The following is a 23,214-nucleotide window of genomic DNA, read 5'->3' as shown; positions in this document are numbered from 1 at the left end:
CCAAGTACTATTGTCCTACTTCCAAATTCTATGCTATCCATGAATTGTAGAGTTTCGTTAGACCAACACAAAATAACATATCAATGTAGACAACATGCAGTAACATCAACCAAGTTTGACGCTCACACGTCTTGTTTGAGAAACACAAAATACCATATGTTGAAGGGCTCATCCGGGATTTGAACCCAGAACCTATGAACCTTAAGCGAGACTCATACCCCTAGACCACAGGCCACAGATGTAGTTTTTTCTCAAATTAGCAGTTGTAGCACGTTGGTGATTGTTCAAATAAGAATCAGTTAGCATGCCTCAACATTGACCAGGGTAGCCAAGTAGCTTTCTCCTGCTTGCAATCTTTATGCTAACTCTGAATTGTGGCGTTTCGTTGAGACAACATGCAGTAACATCTCAAATATTTAGAACCGAGTTAGACAACAACAAGACCTGTCACACCCTTAGGGAGAATCATACCCCTAGACCAGGGGTGCCCAATACGTCTATCCCGATCTACCGGTCGATCGCAAAGGTAGTGTGGGTAGATCACATCACAAATGCACAATTGGACAAGAGGCAGTCACGTGGACGCTCCGGCGCTCTCAGAGCAAAATTACGAACGTGCCCATTGACGTACCCGCCCTTAAAACCACACTTAAGTTACGTCTACAGTCCCGTACCCTTTAAGACATTCAATTTACAGCTAAGTACGTACAATCTTTATGCTAACTCTGGGGTTTCGTTGAGACAACTTGCAGTAACATCTCAAATATCTAGAAACAAGTTTAACATCAACAAGGCCTATGCATTATCATAGAGAAACCCTAAATAGATTGTAGTGTAGGGCTCGCCTAGGATTTTCAACCCGGAACCTCTTGCACCCGAAGCGAGAATCATACCCCTAGACCGACGGGCCACATAAAATGGCCAACTCTCAAAGCAATAATTTCTTTAAACAGTTTTGGTGATTTTCAGGTAAGACCCAGACAGCATCACCTGTATCCAATATTAGCCAATATCTGTGATATCCTGGAAATGTAAGGTTTCGTTGAGACAACATGCACTAGAAATAAGTTTGACTCCCACAAGGAATCCTCTGTACTCGCACTGGAATATTTGCATGGCAGAGCAGCAGTGCCATATCCTGGTCTTTGGTCCATGAAAGGAATAGATCAGCAGAAACACATGACACACCAGCAATGAATGATGAATGAAAGAATAATAGGATGTTTTGCTTCCTTTTTATCTACCAGTTAAAGTAAGCTTGGTAAAAAGAAAAAAATATGCAATTCCCTGTGCTGCAGAAAGGCTACCAAGGCTACTGGTAGCATTAAAGGTGAAATGTTTTCCAGTATGTTACTCAATGCATGAATTGTGAACGAATCAGTACACTTTAAATGTCAATATGAAAACACTAAATATTCGATGGACTTTTATTGACTCATGACAGAGGCTCTAGGGACAATTGGCACTACACCTATTTGCTCTTTGGTTGGTATAATGAGTGAGTGATTTGTTTTTTGTCCTGTACAAACACACATCAGATGAACAGATCATAGGCGAGTCCTGCCAGTAATCGAGGTTTCTGACAAATTGATTAGGTTATTGAATCATTTCACACATCAAATCACTTTATAATTAAGTACCATTTTGTTCATGCTGTAGTTCTTCTGTAGTGCTACAAAAAAAACACATTTGTACTGCAGATACATTTAAACTCAGGGGACGGCCTCAGGGTATAATGTAACTCAAACCTCCACATCCAATAATCCCTATTAATTTGGTGATAATATAATTACAGTTCTTATTGTACTTTAATGGTATTACCAAACAAGTTTTCAATTAATCAATCCACAAAATAATTGATCTTTCTAGGGAACCTTTGCAGTTATATTCAATTTTATAAAGCTGAATACATGATTACAATTTTAAAATAGATGTTTATTTTACTTCGTCTTTTTAGTATAACATCGTTCGACTTCAATGTAATATATTTTAGTCCACTGTAGTAGCTGAATTGAATTACACTGAAATTAGGGAAATAAGTGTTCTGTGTTTGTTCACAAAGACAACAGATGTCTGCTGATAGATAACTGGATGAAACTATGGCTAAATGTTTCCTATTGTTAGCTTCTCATTTTTAATATTTATCCTCTTTTGATTGAATGAATTTAGTTAAATGTCAATACAATGCATGTGCTGCATTAGCTGAGCACAAATCATGTGTGTTACATTAATGCCATTCTCATTCTCTACCCTTGCATGGCATTCATTTGTAGTTTTTTTTGGCCCTCCCTAATGTCGACTGTTGTTTGACTCACTTAAAGTGTATACATGCTCATTCACACTTTCCAACCTGTTGTAGATTTGATTAAGTTCTTATTAAGGCCTGTGAAATGTGCATAATTGAGATGGCTGCAAACAAAAAGCCAGAAAACACAGTTGTGTTAAAGTGTTAATTGGATATGTCCTTATAATTCAAAAATGGCCTTAAGTGTTGTTTGGAACTATTAAAGATTATGCCTAGATTATATACCAGGGATGTAATGCTGTGCAGGCATCTATGTGTGAGATATAGGACTCAAATGCAGATAATTCACAGGAGAGCAGGTGCTGATGAAAAGAGTAATATATTTACTCATAGTAAATGGGCAGGTATTAGGTAAAAATGCAAGTAGGAATGATTCAGGAAGGACAATGTCAGGAAGTGGTGTTAGAATGGTATCACAATAAACCAGGTAATAGCAAAGACATGTTCCATGTTCCAGATAAGTTTAGCCCTGCAGCAATGTTGAGACATCTAATCAGTAATTTCTTTGAAAAGCTTAAATGTTTGTGTGAGATGTAGAACGTTAATCAGCCAAATCATGTGAATTTTTAGCTACGGTTAATAATTTTGCCCCTTTTGCAATTGTTTAAACAAAAATGAATCAAGCAAGCAGATAAGAAAGGAGAAGCTGCAAACAGCAAAAATCAATAGGTTTAGTTAGCTAAAAGAGAAAAGGTAAATAAAAAGGCATATGTGATGGAAATAGGGTTAAGACATCTTACCTCCAAGATTCCATATGATAGTAATACACATGCAAACTTAACCAATCCAATGTTAAACCTCAAAAAGGACCCTGTTTAAAATCAATTTAAATGAGCAAGTTTGTCCATATACCAATTAAGGATGTTCTTCGGTAGCTGTGAGGAATCGCTGAAATTCACCTTAGGTCTGATTTATTGCCTCCCCCCCCTCCCCCACAGTACGGGTACCCAGCTGACCGGCGATCGATTGCAGGCGGCGTCCCTCCTCAGACCATCACCCCACAGACGCTGCAAGGCAAGACGGTGAGTCTCCTCCCATGCACTCCACTCTGTCAGATTCAGCCCACCAATCACCTGCTTACAATGAGCTCTCACAAAGGCAATACAATTTTGAGAACATTACCCCAATCAAAAAACACCCTCTGCTTTCCATCACTGACATCACTTGCCCACAAATTTCAGACGTGGCTTTTAGCAGCTCACTGTTTGTTGAAGTGTGGGCATTCTGTTATTTCACTATGTTCCAAGCAATGACACAGTGTGCGTTTGTGTGTGTGTGTGTGTGTGTGTGTGTGTGTGTGTGTGTGTGTGTGTGTTTGTGTGTGTATGTGTGTGTGTGTGTGTGGTGTGTGTGTGTGTGTGTGTAAGTTTGCCTGTGTGTTTATGTGGGTATGTGTGTGTGCGTGTGAGAGAGACCTTCTTGTGTTTTCTCACTGCAGGAGTGTGTGCACCCTGTTCACATGACATATTATGCCCACTGTAGTTTTAAAAAATTGTATGTATGCGGTGTAATATGCAAAAACAAAAATCTCATATTAGTTTTCAGTCACAAATTTCTGAAGCTACAACAAAATGGACAGATGAAAGGATGTCTTTGGTTACACCAGGGAATTTCAAATGGAATTTGTCATATTGTCTGAAGTAACTTTAAAATCACCTCTTTTGTTTTCTCAAAAGTTTTCTACTTTAATCTTGGACGTCCATTTGCCCACTGTACTGTGGACACTACACTGCAAGATGAATAGCGAATAGCGAACAGAAATGTCTTTTGTTACTGTTAGAGGTAAACAGTGTAGTCATCTGCATATAATGATAATCTGAATGGAAATAGTTGGTTGAAATGCATTTCAGGGTTATATATGTCTTTATTTGACTATAAAAAAGTCCCGGCAGATCATTGTTGTGTCTCCTCTCTAAGGTCACTGCATCATGTTTCACGACCGTTAGTCAGTGCCTGTTGTTTTTATCAGTGTGGCAGCTCTTCTCTCCTGTATGTGTTGCCCTGTGCAGCCCGAGGAGTTAACGCTGCTGCTGATCAAGCTCCGCCGGCAGCAGGCGGAGCTCAACAGCCTGCGGGAGCACACAGTAACTCAGCTTATGGCCCTGGGTATGGAGGGGCCCAACGCCAAGGTCAGCACTGAGTTACTACATACATGTGTGCATGTGCTTTCCTGACCAAAATGCCACTTTTTGTGTTGTGTGTCTGCAACGGGAGGTTCCTTGTGTTAGAGTGGCTATTTACTCCAAATAAAATTGAAATTGGTGTGTTTTGAAAGGTTCTGTGAGCAAACAACAGAATACTTGGTCTGGGGCAATACACTTATTAATGATCATATTATCATATCATATAATATAATAAATATTGCAATTTGGTTTACTTTTTTAACTCTAGACCACGAGGAGAAGTTAAATAATACAGTTAATATAATAGATAGTAGTATAAGTCATATTTCCCCGAAATATATTAACATATGTCAGTCAGTTTTTTTTGTTTTATTTCAGCAACATTTTTATAAATTACAGTAGTATTACCATAAACTGTGGTATTCAACTAGAAAGAACTATCCCAGCTAAAATAAAAAATAGGAACTTATTATTCTCCCTAAATACTATTACAAAGTTGATGTTTATCACAATTTTTTTTGTGTCAATCGATAAAGTGACAGTTTGTCAAATTATTCCATTAAGATGATATCTGAGAGAATAAAAATTAAAACACACACTCTTAATAAAATAAGAAATCATGACTGACAAATCCCTAATGACTAGCTCAATGAACCTAAACTCCAAAACCACTGCCAATCTACTGGAGGTGCCCGATTAGAAATTGTTATCACAGGTACATAACAAAGTTGACTAGATGCAACTAAAACTTTCCGTTGCCTCTATGTTAACACACCAAATTCAATTCAATTTTGCAGTACTGGTGTGGTACTATTGTGTGTGCAGACTGATGGGTGTGTCAGCTTCATGCTGGGGATTGGTGCCTTCTTTTGTTCTTCTGTTTGCCCCTTTGCATGTCGGCTTGAGGTTTCTGTGCAGTTGTTAGCCAGGACTTTATGGATGCATCAGAGCTGATGCATTAAACATTTGATGCTCTCCTTTCTTAGCTTGATGTGCTACGTAAGTTCTTGTTTGAATCCATTGAACCCAGTGTGCTGTCTGTTTGTTTATATGTTAACTTAATCAGTTGAGTTTATTCAGAAGACTCTGGGTTGTTTTATTATGCATGTACAGTAAGCATGCTTGAAGTTTTATAAATGTGATAATTCAAATTGCAGAATAGTTATGCTAACTGACAGCAGCTTTCCAGTATGCATGTCTTTCGAGATGGGCAGATACAGTTTTGGTTTATATTTTGGATATATTATATATTATTATTATTATGGATTATTATATTTATTTTGTGTTTCCTAACTTCTTATACTGTTTTAACTAGGTGAAATGATCAATGATATAACAACTTTTACACCATAGACACATAATTACTGGGTGTTTCCTGACTGTAAATATATGAATATATCAACCGTCCCTAGATGTACAGCACATACTACAAACACAACATAACAAAAGGAGCACAAGGTGGGTATTTTATCCAATCCAAAATTTGAGAAATTCTGCAAAACCATAAATTGGAAATTAATGTTACCATTATTGCAAATATTGGGGATAGTTTGTCAAGAGGAACCGCGGGGGGGGGGGGTCCAGGTGCCTTTAAAACAAGCAACAGTCAAAAGAGCAATAGAACCTCAAATGATTAAACACGATGTTAAAAGCAGGATGGATTTCTGTTTGTTTCACGTGATTGTTTGAGGAACTTTACAGTCTCTCAATAACATTCCACACAGATGTGATGATTTTGTCCACTGAAACTTGTTTGGGTCACATGCTTCGAACTGGGTTTGTGTCCATTTTGCATCTTGCTTTTCTCGATTCCACAACTTTTCCACCTCAGCCCTGTGTGACAACCTTTGTGCAAAATTTCAATAATTTTAATAAAATTTCCACTCAAGCGCATGAAGACAGGTGGAAGGAAACCTACCTACAGAATCTCCATCGTTTTAACTTTGCTGTATGACTGTAGATAAGGTCATGACCCTTCTTACTCTGCTGTTATCTTTATATATGTCAGTTAAGGTTAATGAGACAACTTAGTTCAACCCTATATCTACACAGGCTGATGTTGGACGATTGTGCAATATCCATCTTGTGCTCCAGGTCTCTTTTTAACCATTCAGTGCCAGCTAGTATTCATCTTTATAGACCGTCTACAGTAACATCATGTCAGCTATGGTATTGTTATGGTTAGGGAAAAGCTGTTTTATGACAAATAAACTATGATTGATATAAGTTAGGAAACTCAAACACTTTGGGTTAGGGTTAGTTGACACTCAAGTTGTCATCATTAAAAATTAATGTTTCATAATTAAATATGAAGCTCTGCATCTCAATTAATCTTCTATCACATCCTCCTCTTCCTCTTTTCATGATCTCCCCCTTTTCTTTTGAAATGTGCCATTGACTTCTCCTTCTCTGTCATCTCCCTCCTTCTCTCGGCTGCTTCTGTTCATGGCCTCACTTTTCCTGCCTCCTCTCCTCCTTGTTCGGCTGCTACTGCAGACTGACGTTCTTTCTCACCACCTCCAGAGGAACCTTATTTACCTGGACAGCCAGGTGAGAACCTCTCAGCCAACAAATGGATTCATGTCTGTCTCTGGCTACTTCTCTTCCTGTCTTGATTTCATTTGACTTATCTTTGCCCTTTCACCACTTTCACAAAATACTTACTAATCTTTAGGCTACCACAAGTGAAACATGCAGAGTGTAATTAGTCTGTTTGAGCATGCAGTAGGTAATTCCCAGTTAAGGAGCACCTACAACCAGTGAAAGCAAGTGCTGTCTAGATTGAAGTCCCATCACAGCCTTTATAAATACACACTGCCGTCACGAAGGGCGGCTGTGACTGAGGGGTAGAGTGGTCGTCCTCCAACCTGAAGGTCGGCGGTTCGATCCCCAGTCTGAACCATCTGCATGCCGAAGTGTCCTTGGGCAAGATGCTGAACCCTCAATAGCCCCCCATAGAATAACAAAGTGCTGCAAGTAGATGCACTGTATGAATGTGTGTGTGAATGGGTGAATGTGAAACTGTACTGTAAAGCGCTTTGAGTGGTCTTCATCAGACTAGAAAAGCGCTATATAAATACAAATCCATTTACCATTTACTTTAATTGTATGTCCCCAAGAGCAACACCACTTAATCTTGGACACTCTAGATCAGAACAGCTCCAACAACAAACTTAGCAGAATTTTAGTTTCAATGGAGTCTTTATAGGGAGCAAAGATAAAAGAAGATAACAGCAGGAATTTCATTTCCAATATGACTTAATATGTCTGTGGTGTATTTGCTCCACCTGCTTCTGTCATAAATGTAAGAAATAATATGGATTTTCCCACTGCAATCCCATTAAGATTGTATTGCTGCCTGCTCCGCATGCCAGGCTAATTGGAAGAAGAACATGAGCAGTTGACAGTTCACAGAGGCATTGCCCGATCACGGCAGGCATTTAAATGGGCTGTTTATTTTTGGCCTGTAGGTTACAGCTTGCCTTCCCACAGTTCTTGCATTATTGAATATGGCTGGTTGGCTCTGAAAAGGTCATGTGCTTTGGGGAGAGAGCAGCCTTGGACAGGATATGTAGGAGTGAGAAACTAGGAGTTTGGAAGCTAACTGGAAACATTGATTTAGATGGGTCTGCTAGAGTTATTCAGTTATTATTATTCGTCTTTGAATGACAAATTTCTATCCTTATCTTGTTTCATATTAATTTAACAAAACAGAGCAATAATTTGATATTTTGCCTATTAACTTTAAAAAACATATACTACATATGTTTAACCTTTTTGTGATAGGAGTTGTTTCTCCCTCAGTAGACATTGGTCATTGGTCAATACTGTCTGTATGCTTAATCCCTCACCTTGCAGGGGTTTAGTTCTTATTATTTGTCTTATTTTTGTAGCTCTGGACATCGCTTAACGAGTTACAATAATAAACTCCATTTCTCCTAAACTGGATTGATACTTATAATTTTGGAAAACATTGCCTAGTAATGCAGTTAAAGGTGATGTTTTTTGGGGGGAGAATTTCTAAAATGCACGCCCATACCAATAAAAAGTTACTTTAAATGTCAAAGTTAGACTTAGCTTGTTAAAAGTCTCAGATGTTCAAACTATTTTGACTTATTCAATCCAACGGACATGCGGAAAAATTGAGGACAGTTCTATGGCAAAAAAGCAGGACCTTACTGGACACATTCAGACCAAAGATAATTGTGTTTTGCTCACCCAAAAGCATTAGGATCAATGGATATCTCTAGTGCATAATGTGCTTGATTCATTTAAACACGTGTCAAATCTCTGAAATGTTCAACCCTTATTAGGTATTTGTGAGAAGTTGATCGTATTAGCGACAGCAGAACACAGACGTGTTATACACCACTGTATCTCCTGTTTCTCCATGGTGCTCCAATAGACGAAGGAGAATGAGCCTCTAATCTTCATGATTCATACTATGATCGAGAACTCGGCACCAAGGCCACAACTCTACCAGCAAGTAAGGTGTTCGGCAGGCTCTGGCTTGAAACAGTTTCAGCAGTCCACTTGGGTTTGGAAGAATCATATATTTTACTGTTGTTGAGTCAAAAGCTCATGGCAATAATGCAATTTTTTGTTGACAATTTTTTTTTTTGTTGTATTCATCAAAACAAAACGAAAGAAAGTTTGGCTCAACAACATAAACATTTCAGTGGACTTTGATTGGAGAGTTCAATCTTAAATAAAAACAACAAATGTGCATAATGTAAACATACATTACAGCTATCGTTATCTCCATGTAGCTTGGAATTTGATTTCCCAAGATGGAAACCTCTGTTTATACTAAACAAACTCTTTATTTTTAAGTTGACTTAACTGAAACCGACTCAAGCCAGACCTTAGCCCCGGTAGTCCAGTGGTTGTGTATCCACGTCCCCCCCTTCACCATCAACCTCTTGTTTTACCACTTTGGATGCAGTCCGTCCCTCCATCAGCCAGCTGTTACTCAGTGTATTTAAAGTTGTTTTTGGTTCCAGCACATCTCATTTCATTACTTTCTGTGTGATGCTGTTTGAACAGACCCGAAGCGAGCATGGCTTATGGCGTAATTCTACATAGTTATGGAATTCTCCTCTCTCCATCTGTCTTCATTGTTGGGTTACACTTTGGAAATGCTTACACTGCTTGTCTTCAAGTTCATTTTTCCACATATTTGTGTTTTATGTGGCTCTGCATAAAATGTTTGTAGTACATAAGGTATTATTAAAGGGATAGTTCTAGGTTTCACTTTCCTTTTGAGAGCGAGACAAGCAGATTGATATATAGAATGCAGATTATGAATCAGGATGTGGTTTACCTAGAAGCATGGAAAGATTGGAAGCAGGGGGAAACGGCTATTCACAGTTTTAAATGAGTCCTGCCAACACATCTGAGGCTCACTAACTGACATGTTGTATCGCATTTGTTTAATTTGTACATAAACATGTACAACATAAAAGCAATTGTTTGTGTGTTCAGAGTGAGTTACACTTTGGAACTATTCATCCACAAAATCAATTTTCCTACACTCATCCGGAGTTGACAGCAGGGTGCTCCAGACGTCCCTCTCCCCAGCAATGTTTTCCAACTCCTTCTCTGGGACACCAAGGCATTCTCAGGCCAGATGGGATATATAATCCCACCAGTGAGGCCTGACTACCTTGAGATTTTCTACCAGATGGATGTGCCCAGAGAAACCTCCAAAGGAAGGCACACAAGAGGATCCTAATCAGTTTCCCAAACCACCTCAAGTCCTTTGACGCAAAGGACCAGCAGCTCTTCTCCAAGTTAATTTTGGCTACTTATATCCGTCATGTCATTCTTTCTCTCACAACCTAACGTTGATGCCCATAGATGGGTGTTGGAAAATATATTGACTGGTAAATCAAATGCTTTGCCTTCTGGCTGAACTCCATCATTACTTAAAGGATCCGGTACGATTTCTGTGTTACTGCTGACGCTGCACAACCTCGTCTGTCCTTTTCATACTCAACTTTCCAGTCAGAACAGTTGAACATCAAACACACAAGGTCTGATATATCAAAATAAAACAGTAACTTATTTCAGTCAAAAGAGTTCCATAAAGGTGACAGTAAATTCTTTCTTGGTCTCCAGAGATCTATTCTAAAGTACAACGGAGGAATTTTGTTGGATTTATCTCTTGGTTTGAAAACCTAAGGTTGTTATTCTATCGTAAAAGGTCCAACTGTAAACATATACACACAATATTGAAATTATATTCTATTCATACAGCACTGATTTCACAGGCTGAACTGAAATAAGCACCAGTTAGTACCAGAGACGGGTTTGGTTGTGGTGTCACAAATCAAGCTTGAAAGTACCTGCCTGAACTAGGACTTTCAGCAAGCACTAAAATGACTCCCCCTCCAATAGCTGTTGATGTCAAATTCGGAAGATAATATTGATGATGAATCTCATGTCACAGGGAGATTTGATTCATATACAGTGTGTGGTTGTGTGGGGCTTATTTTTACTTGTATTAGTGTGCATCTGTGCTCTCTGGCTACATATCTCTCTGACTTTATCTTCATTATAATGTTCAGCAACTGCGTCACTGGTAACACCTGGGTAAACAGCTTCAAGGTAAATTAAACAGGATTAGTGAATATGCACAGAGCGCTCATCCCTTCATCCCCTCGCTCACCACCTCTGGAATGAGCAGCAGGAGGCAAATTATGAAGATTTCTTTACTCACTCTGCAGCAGTTGTGGAAAAAATGACTTGTAATCCAACAAAGCTCTATTTATATCTCACCTGTAATTGAATTCTTGCACTTCCAGAAAAACAGCACATTAGTCATCCCTTTGGTTAACACAGACTAGAGACAACATTACGTTTTGTAAAGAAAATGTCAGGTCATTATTTTCCCCCAAATTGCATGAAACAGCATTCTGAGTAGAGAACTCTTCATTGCTGGGGCTCGCTGCTCTCCATCCCAACTGATGTGTTGTTGTCGCCCCCTGCTGCCTGTCTCTGACCCTGCTGCCTTGTTTCAGGTCACCCCAGACAACTATAAGGACAGCTCCTTCAGCCAGCGCCCAGAAGAGGCCGACGTAGACGTAAGCCAAGCACAGCCTTCAGTCAGAAACCTTTAAACTTCACATACACTTTAGTTCATGTGTGTGTGTGTGTGTGTGTGTTTGTGTGTGTGTGTTAGACCAAGCTGAGCAGGCTGTGTGAGCAGGACAAGGCGTTGAGGATGCAGGAGGAGAAAGTGCAGCAGTTGCACAGAGAGAAGGTACAGCTGTCTGCGTGTGTGTCAATGCTTTAGTCCTGAGCAGCTTCATATTTGCAATAACATTTCCATGTGGATGCATGTGTTTGTGTGACAGCACACTCTGGAGACGGCCCTGCTGTCAGCCAGTCAGGAGCTGAGTGAACAGAGCGGCTCCAGTGCTGCAGCCACACAGAGCCTGGTCCAGCAGAGGGACGTGCTGCAGAACGGCCTCCTGAGCACCTGCAGAGAGCTGTCCAGAGTCAGCTCTGTAAGTAGATCTCAAAACACTCTCTCTCACACACACACACGTGCACACACCATCACATGCAGACACCATTGCAGGACAAGTTCAATAGGTCCGGTAATCAGGTTGAACTAGCAAACAGTGCATTTCAGAGGGTTGCAATGCTTTTAGAGACCACTGCTTATGGAAGTGTTTTTGACTGAAGACATATTTGGGAATCAGGGGGTGGATCCAGGAATGTTTTCACTTTCTTTAACATTAAGAGATAGGATGTTTTTTCATATTGTCATTGATTTCTCAGAAAATAATTCATGGATCTTGATTAAAAAATGTGACATGTTTAAGGGACTGGTGTTTGTGACTGTTTATTTTGTTGTGGATACAAATATAAATCTGGTTCCAGTGAATTTAAACGTGGTTTCATTAGGGGACTGTTGGGTCTTGGCAGAGTTACACACTCTACTGAGTCGTCTTTTGGTTATCATAGAGCTTCACTGTGGGAAACAATTTTTTCTCCGCAAGGTCTTTTAAAAGGCCACTTCACCCAAAGTCTTAAAATAAAGTGAATAACATCTAAATTAAATAAAGTTGTATCTGAAAATGTTGGACGTTTGATTCAATTTGAGACACCAGCCTCTTCACCAATTAAATGCAGAGGAATGTAATTAGGTTTGTAGTACAAGATTTCAAAATGACATTGAGAAAATCCATCAGTCCACCTTCATAGAACACACTGTGTAGAGTGACTGGAGGAACCCCCCTTTAAGTCTGTAAGAAATTAGTCTCCCATTAACACATTTATTTTATCTCTGGAACAGTGTGTTGAAATCCTGTAGATATACAAACAACACATCCAAATTATTTGAAATAGTGTAATACTGTTCTTTGAGAAGTAGAAATGTAGGCATCTACTCACATTCAACTCTTGTTACCCTGTTGGCTGGTGCCCTGGTTTCAGGAGTTGGAACGCTCCTGGAGGGATTATGACAGGCTGGAGGCAGATGTCACTCAGGCCAAGTCCAACCTGCTCGAGCAGCTGGAGGCCCTAGGCAGCCCACAGGTAATACACACGCACACACACTCACACACTTTCTAGAGTGAAGAAGGTTTTAACAGTGTGTGTGTGTGTGTCCTCAGACAGAGCCTCCAAGCCAGCGGCACATCCAGATCCAGAAGGAGCTGTGGAGGATCCAGGACGTGATGGAGGCTCTGGCCAAAAACAAACCAGAGCGGTGCACAGACAACAGTGAGTCTGGAATTACACGTGAATAGATCACATTCTCAGATTCATTTCTGATGGCTGGGTCCAGGGATAGACAAAATGGCTGTGAGAGGAATCACTGATGTGACTGCGATGCCGTCTCTCTACCCTAGGGCAAAGAAAATAACAATTATAACAATTAAAACATTTACACTTAATCTTAAACCATAGATCTTAAACCGTACCGCTCTCTACCCCAAATGATGAGATATCCAGTCTGTACCTGTGGCAAGAGAAAGAAAAATTTTCATAGTGCTAATGAAATGAAATTGTCTCTCTGAAGTACATTTCTGATTCACATTTGTGTTACTTTAATTTGGATTTAAAAATGTATTTAAGATGTAAAATGAAACACACAACTACAAATGCTGTTTCAGGTGTCATAATATCGTACACTGCTCAAGTTCCTTTTCCTCTTTCCTCCATTTGCCTCGTGGTCAGCAGATTTTCCTGGCTCCAAACCTCTCTCCAGTCTCCAGAAGAATGAAGTAAGGCACTGTCCCAGCCCACACAGCACATTCTACTGTCCACATTACGCCACACCCACCTTCAGCTGATTCACATTTGGATTAGCCTCTGGCTCTAATAATATGCATCTTTAAAATTTTTCAATTAAGGGGCAATTTTCTGTATTTGATTTTACCGTAATATCAAAAGGGATGAAATGACCTGGGCTTATTATGAAGCTCATGACCACAGGATTGAAGTGTTTAATACTGGTTTAATTCGGTGTACTTTAAAAATCCACTTGCTGACTGTTGAACCTTGCGCGAGGTAGCTGATTCATCACAATGACCTTTTTCCGTCATGTAGTTGTGAGCCTGCAATAATTAGAATAACCCTTGTTGGTGCGTTCATGATTTCTCCAACATTCAATCTCTAAAGTGACCTGTTTTTGAAGAAAAAGACGAAGGTATAACTTGTGTCTTGGGTTAGACACTCAGGGTCTGTTCAAGTTGAACCCAAATTGAGTTGTATTCACATAGATTTGCCTTTATTCTGGCTGATCTGTTTTTAGGGGTCCATGGAGCTGCTGGAGCTCTATTTTTTTGTTCTTGTTATTCTGGCTTCTCGACTCCTCGTAACTACTACTACTGGTTTTGATACACGCAATTTTACATTTTCAGATTTTTCTTGAAAACAACTTGGCCCAGAGTCAAAACATTTTCATTATTCTTTCAATCTCTCCCTGTATCTCTGCTCCAGTGGCTCTAAAAACGGGTGAGCAAAAGTAACCTTCATCCAATTCTCATAAAAATGTAGGATACATCATTTACAGATAATGCTGACACAAAGTTTTCAAGGGAATTTGGATATGTCAGTCTGATTTTAAGTGATATGTTACAGCCATCCACACACAAGAATGATAAATTAGTTCCACTCAACTCTACAGGGACCTTAAAGGGACTCTTACCTTCGTTGCATTTGAGAATTACAGCACATTCAAATCATCCCGCCTTCCTCCAATGCCCCACCCCCTCGTTCCCATCCGCGGTGTTTTTTTGAAGAAACTTTATTTACAAGCAGACTTACAAGCTACTGCCTCCGCGCACGCACGTGAGTTTTTGTTTACCAAAGCAATGGATTTGGTAAGTTATATACATTTACATTCACGCGCCTTGATGACGCGGGCCCGAATGCGCCACAAGAAGCAGACGGAAAACCTGCATGTCCATGCAGCAAACAGACAGGTCTGTCGGCCAATAAGGTCCTTCGGTCCGAAGAATTTTATTGGTTGAAGTTTTCACTAAATATTATGAGAGTGAAATAATTGTTTGTTTTTACTCCTGGTGGGTCTGTCTTGCATTTTAGAGTGTCATTACCTTATTCATACCAATTTAACCTTATCCAAAAAAAGTGTAAAAATGCAACAAAGGTAAGAGTCCCTTTAAGCATCCCTCAGCTCGTTGTCTTGGTTTAATGGCTCACACTGATTTGATAAAAAAGATGTCTCCAGCAGGAGCGAGATGTTGTTGTCAGTAAAAAGAAGCTCTGATATACCAATAGAACACAACCTGCTCAGCACCATTAAGAGACAGAGATGCTGTATTTCTCAGGAGTTGGTGCAGACCAAAGCAGACTGAAAGGAGAGCAGAGTTCAGAGTTACATTCACCAGAAACATTCCTTCATGTCTGATGGATGTGGATTGTAAACTGTTAATTAGCATGTTAACCAAATCATTTTATAAGGAATATGTCACTTCTGCGTTTTCAGCTGCACTGCCCCCTAGCGGCCAACGTTTTCATCACACCGTCAGAGTGTACTTGAATTCACTTGGATGAGCCTTTAGACTGTTCAAGTAGATCCTGCTTGCAAGTAAAATCCATTAATACCATATTATTTCCTTGGAATGAGACCTGTTATGTTGACTGTCAACAGACAGTGACGCTGCTGCCACTCAGTCCTCCCAAGGAGGGCAACAGTGTGCCCCCCCGCCCGCCCCTTCCCCAATACTACGACTCATCGGAGCGCCCCCCTTACGTGCCCCCCCACCACGCCCACGCCAGCGGGCGCCTGCCCAACCACACAGCCCGGCCCGAGGACCGCAAGGCCGGCTCTAGGAACGGAGCGCACAGCGTAAGGACCGTTCATGCCCCCCCCCCCTCCTCATGCTCTCCCATGTGTGCTCCCCCCTGTCACATCTGTGGTTCGCTGTCACCGCCATCCAGCCCTCTGCCTCTGGACTCTCTGTTTCAGAAGGTCCTCTGTGCTTTACAACCATTTTTATATGAATTGTCATCATTCTCATACCTGAGCTCCATCCTAAAGACTGAATTAACATACAGTGATTCACTCCTCACCAAGTGCCATTTTGAGTAAATGTAACTAATTCCCCTCCTTTTCCCCCCCTTGGATCCATGCTCCATCCACTGTCACTCACCCACAGTCCCATTCAGCCCTGCTCTACTCCATGGATTTATTCATTGAATTTCACCTTTGTAAAGGGGATGTTTTATTGAGTGGGTTTTTTGTTTTGAGTGTTTCCTGTATTTACACACAAGGAGCTTCAAAACTTCACGGTAACTGAGAACTCAGATTCTGAGATTAAGTTTGGTGCCATGAGGCATTTACTGCAAGATCACAGTGATTTTTATGCTCTTAAAACAGACAAGGTCAAATCTCCTCTTGTCTGTGAAACTTGTTCTCTCTTTAAGTCTTGGACAGTAGAGAAGTGTAGCAGAACTCAGAACTAAGGGCTGAAAATAGAGATTTTGAGGGGGGAAAAGTCCTATAATTTATATTTTACTGATAATTTATAATTTTTTCCATGAACTTTTACTGTGAAATGTCTGCTCATTTATTGATCAGGAAATTGGGACTTTTACTTCAAGCAAAACATTTATTCTTATAATATAATATGTACAAAGGGACATTATTTCAGAAGTATCAAAAACATTTCCTTCTTAGAATTATGATTTTCTTGAACAATCTAAGTTTATCTAAATATGAAAAATCAAACAGTGATCTGAGGGCCAAATAAATTGCCAAACTAGTTTCTTGTGAGGATCTGGAGTTGAAATGTGTTGAATAAGAAACTTCCAACCTCTTAAGCTCATTAAGCACTTCCTCAGCTGACATGTGGGAGATATAAGAATTGAGCCCATCAACTGCAATAAGAAATGTGTTAAGTCACCCAAGCTGAGTGTCACTCTTTAGTTTTTTTTCAGACATTTTTTTTAGTTAAGCGAAGAACAACTGTGGCTGACTGCTGCTACAAGGTGGGCATTCTGACCTCCATCAATCTCTCCCCCCCGACACAGCAAGCGCCAGACTATCGTCTGTACAAGAGTGAACCTGAGCTGACAACAGTCAAAGAGGAAGTGGACGAGGCCAACGGTGAGGACAAGGACAAGACGGAGACCTCTGCAGAGAGTAAAGACTCTGGAGCCTCAAAAGGTGCCCCCCCCCTGTTTTTTGGAAAACTACAACTTATTTAAAACAGTATAATGTCCGTAACTGTCTGACAACTCACATGTGGTGCATCTCTTGTGAAATGGAGCATGGTCAAATGTCCTGCCACAGCATGAGCAATTAGCCGGACTGTTTTTTAAGTGTGTAAGTGACAGCATTCCATGATGTCTCTCCAACAGTGTCCCCCTACCCGGTGGGCATTGTCCCTCCCAGGACCAAATCTCCCATGAACCCTCCTGAGTCATCCACCATAGCCTCCTACGTCACTTTGAGGAAGACCAAGAAGCCAGAGGCCAGATCAGTAAGAGATGCAAAGCGATGAAATCACTCAGTTTTGATTTGCAGATGTGATGAAAAGACCAGAGGATTGTTTAGTTGACTCTGTGAAGGTGACCGTTCCTTTGAGGCAGTCACATCAGATCCATGTCACAGGATCTGCTGTGACTGTTGCTCACCCACACTGCACCAGCCCTGTACCAGCAAACCTCACACGAGACACGTATGCTGACTGTAAACTTTCTCCCGAAATGTTAAATACTCACATTTTTGCCAAGTGAAGTTCAGGCAGCTACAAAAATCATCCTCTTGGGTAGCGTGCATTTCAATATCCGATAATTATTTATTGAGATACAGTTGCTGTCATTAAAGCTGACAAATTTAAAAACCTAAACCTACAGTTTAATGCAAGGAACAAAAGAATTCAATTTTATTCCATTTGTACAGCCTTAAATCACAACATACATTATCTCAAGACACGTTACATATTGAGGTTGAGACCTTACGATGAGATAGTAAAACCATGCACTTCTGACAATGAACAAGCAGAATGTAAGCGTGCTCCTGTGCTCCCGTGCAGGACCGTCCCAGGAGTGCGTTGGATCAGCTGGGTTATGGGGATCGAGAGGTGGGCAGATCGAGGATGAGTGTGGAGGAACAGCTGGAGAGGATGAGGAGAAACCAGGAGGCCTCGTCGCTCCGAGAGAAGAAGAGAGAAACCCCATCCCGCTCACCCTCCTTCAGCAAAGACAACCCTTTTGTTACCCAGCAGGTACATGCACACACATAAACTGGAGCATGTGTCTCTAATCTTATTGGCTGCAAACGTTAGTGCATTACTTTGCTATCATATGATTATCAATTATTTTTGTATCTGTATTAGCTTACAATAGACCTATTGGATTCAGAGAGAACTGGGTAAATGCATTTTTGAATTATTGACAGGGCGTCGTTATCTGACCTCATTGTGACTTTTACATGATGTCACATCATATGGAATCATGTGATGGGGAATAGTTTTCAGATCAATATAAGCTTTAGATTGTCTCTCTATTATTTATAGAGACAGGAGATATTTTGGAAAACATTTTTTCAGATAATCGTTTCCATTGACCTTGACGTTGACCTTAAACCAATCAGCTCCAAAGGTTAATTTTGTCAAGATAGTGTCACGCACACACGCACACAGATGGTGTCAAAACAATATCCTGCTTGTTTGAGCGACACTGGTTAGAAGGTTAATTCATTAATTTAATTCAAGTGTGTATATCTATGTGTGTGTGTGTGTGTGTGTGTGTACGCAGACCCGTGCCCAGGCAGAGGGAGCCTGTGCAGACCCTGTGGAGCTGGAGGCAGCCCTGCAGCAGCTGAAGGTGGCCGCTGAGGCTGCTGGGACTCACACAGACAGCGCTCCGACGGCACCACAGTTTCACAGGGTTTGTTATCACATTATTTATATCACAGCCACAATCAGTATCTTATCTTCACCATCTACTAGCAACCAACAGCGGCAGCATCACATTACAATTTCAAAATCAATGTCAAATTTCAAAAGTCTAAAACGTCGACAAAAGAAAATGCAAATTAACATGTTTTGATTGTCATGCGATCAAGGGGACCAGTTCATGACAGGATTCTGTTTCCATATGCAGGAGGTGCAGCAAGCAGAGGAGGTGAAAAATGACAAATGTGAGGAGCTACAGCAGAGCAGGACTGTGACCCTGCCCAGTGGGAAGGAGCAGCAGGCTGAGACCAACAGCATAGACAATGAGGTACTGTGGAGATGGACTGCACAGCCACTGTGGACATGCAGTATGGCTTTCTTATAATTCAATCTTTTGACTTAAAATGTAGCTTTCCCTCATAATACAAAATAAAAGTGACTCAACACGCCATGAAAATAGTGTACAGGATAAGTTGCTTACCAGCGATCCCATGATAAGACCCAATACCCTGTCTATGGCTCTCAGCTCCACACCTACCGTCCCCTGCAGAGGACATCAATCTTTCACTCATACATAGTTCACTTTTTTTAATGGCCCAATAGTCGAGCTGGTCATATACATCACTTACATATGAAGAAACACTGCATTTGTTTGAAACTATTTCATCTGCGGATTAATACAAATTTGGATGGTGGTGAGTGTTTGGTCCATTAGGACAGTGTGTTCAGGACGGACTGAAAACAAACTCTATCCATAGGTCCATAACTATCAGTGTGGAAGTCAGCAACACCAGCAATTAGTGAAGTGGTGAAGCCCCCCCCCCCCCCCCCCCCCCCCGCCACCTGGAGGCTGCAGACGGAGGAGAATCCAATTAACCGTTCACAGCTTTCACTGTTAAACTCACCGTCTGTAATCCCAGATCTGTGTGCCATACCACAGCTAATCAGCCACAGTGGCTGTAGCATCTCTGAGTGTAATGTGGGGCAATGACAGAGGATTTGTAGGAAACCAGAGGAAGACAGGTTGGCTTTAAGGGGTTTATATCCTGGATTTAGCCCGGATTGGTAGCTGGGTCTGGACTGCTCTCCTGTGTGATGCTACCCTGGAGCTCCATTTGTTCATTCAATCATTTAGTGCTTGCTTAATTTTCTTCTGTTTTGTGCTCTATCTGCTAACTTATTTCTTAAATGGGTTTATATTCTTCTTTCTTTAATTGTTCAATTATTTACTAGTTTGTCCCCTAGTTATCACATATCACATTAATGGTAAATGGTCTGTATGTATTCATGTTTTTATAATCTTGATGACCACTCAAAGCACTCTAAGGAACAGTTTTGCCATCCACCCATTCACACATTGTCATACAGTACAACTATGTGCAGCATTTTTACTGTGAGGGGCAATTTGGATTTCAGTATCTCGGCATGCGTAGTATCCCCTGGTCAGAGAGCGACCCGCTGTCACCCCTGAGCCACAGCCGCAAATAAATATGTTTGAATACTGTTTTTGACCTTTTTCCAATATCCATATCTATTTCTCTGTAGTGATCATTATTTCTTTATTTTTTTCATATTATAACAGCACAAAATGAAAGACTTGCTGACACACAGATACAAATCACTGCATGTAACAACACTGAGAACACATCTGCAAGCAAAACTCACTTATGTTGTTTTCAATAAATTAACTAACTGAAATTAGCTCCTTTTTACCAATAATGCAACTGTACACTGGTGCAATACTGCTAAATTCTCCATTTTCAAATTCCAATATGCATGCTTGCCTGCATGCCTATGTCTGCCTGCGTACGCATTCGATGTTAGGGGTAAGGTGTGAACTGATCTTGGGTTGAGGTTTAATGTGAAGGATTTAGTGAACTCTAGTGATACAATTTCAGATTGCAACATCCTGACTCCTCATTCACCCAACCTACATTTTCAAGGGTGTGTTACCTGCGGTGGCCTTCAGGTGATAAAAATGTGAAAGGTCCTCTCGAGAGTGAATGTTTTGTTTGTTCTGGGCTACTGTAGAAACATTGTGGTGTATTTGGGGTTTTGCTTCAAGGCTAGGCTGTCAATCATCAATTGAAGTCAATGCTATGTCCTAAAACAGGGTGTGTGTGTGTGTGTGTGTTTCAGCTGTGTGAAAGTCAGAGGGTGGTGATTCTGGACCTGGGCACAGAACCTCAGCATGTGGAGATAGTAAACTTCGAGCCTTTTGAGGATGATGAAAGCAAGAAGCAAGACCTGACGAGCTCACCCACAAACACCACCACGGAAAACAGGTGTGTGTGTATGAGCCAGTATTGACCCCCCCCTCCGGAGAATGTCAGGATATTATGCGGACATCAGGGCATGTCTGAAATCAGCTTGAGTAATTTTTTTCCCAGACATTTTAGGACAGAGAAAAATTCGAAGGGCAGACCCTTTCTTGTGATTGCACAAACCCTCTGTCAGTCAGAGATTGAAGGGATCTTTTCCACCAAGAAAAACCTTCACTGCTGTCGTTTGCACATCTTTCAATTAGGAAACACTCTCCAGTTGATATATCCTACTTATAACCGATAAGATTCTGATGTAGTGTTTCTTCATATAATAATCTGCTTCTGCAGCCTTCACACCCCTGAGCCTGAAATGGTCAGTCAAGAGCCCAAAGACGAGGAGGGGAACCTGACGCCACAAACTACCAGAGAGCAGAAGCTGGACAGGAGCCTGGACTCGTACAACCAGCTCACAGCAGACAACAAGAAACACAACAACAACAACTTGCTGGCCTGTAAGTGAACTCTCCCTCAATCATTGATGCGACCTTCAAAGTAAAAACATCTGCTCATTCTGACCACATTTCAAATACACTCACAGATTTCATGATTCTAATCCCTTATCCATGCTAAACTCTCGTATTTGCACTCAAAGACCTTTGGATGATGAGAATTTAAAATTTATCTGACAAAAAGCTTTGCATTTAGATCAATGTTGTCGATCAATCTGTTCAGAAGGATAAAGCCAGACTCCATAACAAGCTACATCAGGAATTGCACAAAGAACCTTCCTGCTGACAATATTCTGGTATATTAAGATAAAAAGTGGCTGCTGGGTAGATGGTGCACGGGGCAGGATAGAGACATCATGAACACAACCACTGAGGCCACTTGCAGGGTAAAGTCTGATAATGTCTGGTTTGTTTTTCTTTACACATACAGCTCCTCCGGGTTACATCTAGAAAAGTTCAGGGTTACTCTACATGTGGTAAAGCAATGTGACTCCCTACACCCTCACGCAACATCCACACAATCCATCCATGCTTTATCTTTTCCACTCATTCTTAAAGGGTCGTTGACCAATGAAAAGAACGAACCGTTACTGACAGAAGTGTTAAGTGTTACCGATGCTGTGCATCCACCATGGCTGATGACTGACTGATAAGAACCAATCAGGAAGAAGGCATCTCTGTCTGCTTGTTTCCAAAAGTCTCTGCTTCTGTTCTTCCTGACTGAAAAGACAACAGCAAAGTTTTCAAACCACAACAAGGCCAAAAAGTGATTAGATTGAAATGTAGTATTTTTAATTGCACACAACAAATCAGCAGGTACGTGTGGGGGGTGCGGGGGGGTTGTGTGTGTGTATGAGCTATTGACGGTGGTGTCAGAAGGGAAAAACTAGAAAACAGCTTTAGTGTAACATATGACATGTGTGTGAAGTTTAGTTAAGTCAATTAAGACTGTGAATAGAACACACAGTTTTTTACTTAAACCGTCTTTATTTTGTCTTGGCGGTGTGAACAAAATTTTATGTTAAAATGTGCAAATAAAGGATTATCCTTTTAGAAATGTGCTAATTCACATACATTTCCAGAACTGAAAGCTGGAGATTGGATAAAGCCAGATTCAAAACTGTGATTTCATTGGGTTGCTGCATTAGAGTAGCTGGAATCTGTCTTTTACTTTTCTCATCAGCCATTAAAGATAAATCAATAAATCAAAATATAGACAGAATAAAAGCGGAAGGATTTGTGTATGCAGTGATGTAAAAGTGGCAAATTCTAGTTTGAGAGGAAAAACGTTGTGAGAAAATGGCCTTTAAAGATATATGGTCTGAAGTGACATGAAAACCTAAATGTGTATTTGGGAGGTTTTCTTTCTCATAGTCTGAAAGAAAACATGTGGCAAAATAGCTGAAGATCTGAAAACATGCCAGTGCGTGAAAAAAATATGTTTTTGGCCATAATGTGTCATACTTAGGTATTTTTATTCACAGTCTAAAATTCTCACTGCATTTATTTACACACATAATTGTGGGATGAGGAGCCTGAATAAAATGAAGGGAACCCATGACCTGCAAGCCAAGCAGACAGCACACTCTAGTGGACGAATAACAAATTGCCAGGTTTCGAAATGGAAACGGA

General features: G+C 40.6%; 1 protein-coding gene across 1 annotated transcript in view; it reads left to right on the top strand.

Moving 5' to 3' along the window:
* The window catches only part of LOC133012197 (pleckstrin homology domain-containing family A member 5-like), a 194,528-nt gene that overhangs the window by 168,534 nt on the left and 2,780 nt on the right, over positions 1–23,214 (top strand). Inside the window, exons 14-31 of the mRNA XM_061080181.1 lie at positions 3,244–3,327; positions 4,315–4,434; positions 6,925–6,978; positions 8,834–8,914; positions 11,451–11,513; positions 11,612–11,692; positions 11,787–11,939; positions 12,874–12,975; positions 13,053–13,161; positions 13,621–13,664; positions 15,557–15,754; positions 16,939–17,074; positions 17,245–17,390; positions 17,946–18,137; positions 18,670–18,801; positions 19,027–19,110; positions 20,949–21,094; positions 21,422–21,585. Coding sequence (XP_060936164.1) covers positions 3,244–3,327; positions 4,315–4,434; positions 6,925–6,978; positions 8,834–8,914; positions 11,451–11,513; positions 11,612–11,692; positions 11,787–11,939; positions 12,874–12,975; positions 13,053–13,161; positions 13,621–13,664; positions 15,557–15,754; positions 16,939–17,074; positions 17,245–17,390; positions 17,946–18,137; positions 18,670–18,801; positions 19,027–19,110; positions 20,949–21,094; positions 21,422–21,585 — 2,089 coding nt within the window. The remainder of the gene's footprint in view (positions 1–3,243; positions 3,328–4,314; positions 4,435–6,924; positions 6,979–8,833; positions 8,915–11,450; positions 11,514–11,611; positions 11,693–11,786; positions 11,940–12,873; positions 12,976–13,052; positions 13,162–13,620; positions 13,665–15,556; positions 15,755–16,938; positions 17,075–17,244; positions 17,391–17,945; positions 18,138–18,669; positions 18,802–19,026; positions 19,111–20,948; positions 21,095–21,421; positions 21,586–23,214) is intronic.

The sequence above is a fragment of the Limanda limanda genome, chromosome 1 (assembly GCF_963576545.1).
Source record: "Limanda limanda chromosome 1, fLimLim1.1, whole genome shotgun sequence".
Taxonomy (NCBI): Eukaryota; Metazoa; Chordata; class Actinopteri; order Pleuronectiformes; family Pleuronectidae; genus Limanda; species Limanda limanda.
This window is presented reverse-complemented; position numbering and strand designations above follow the sequence as displayed.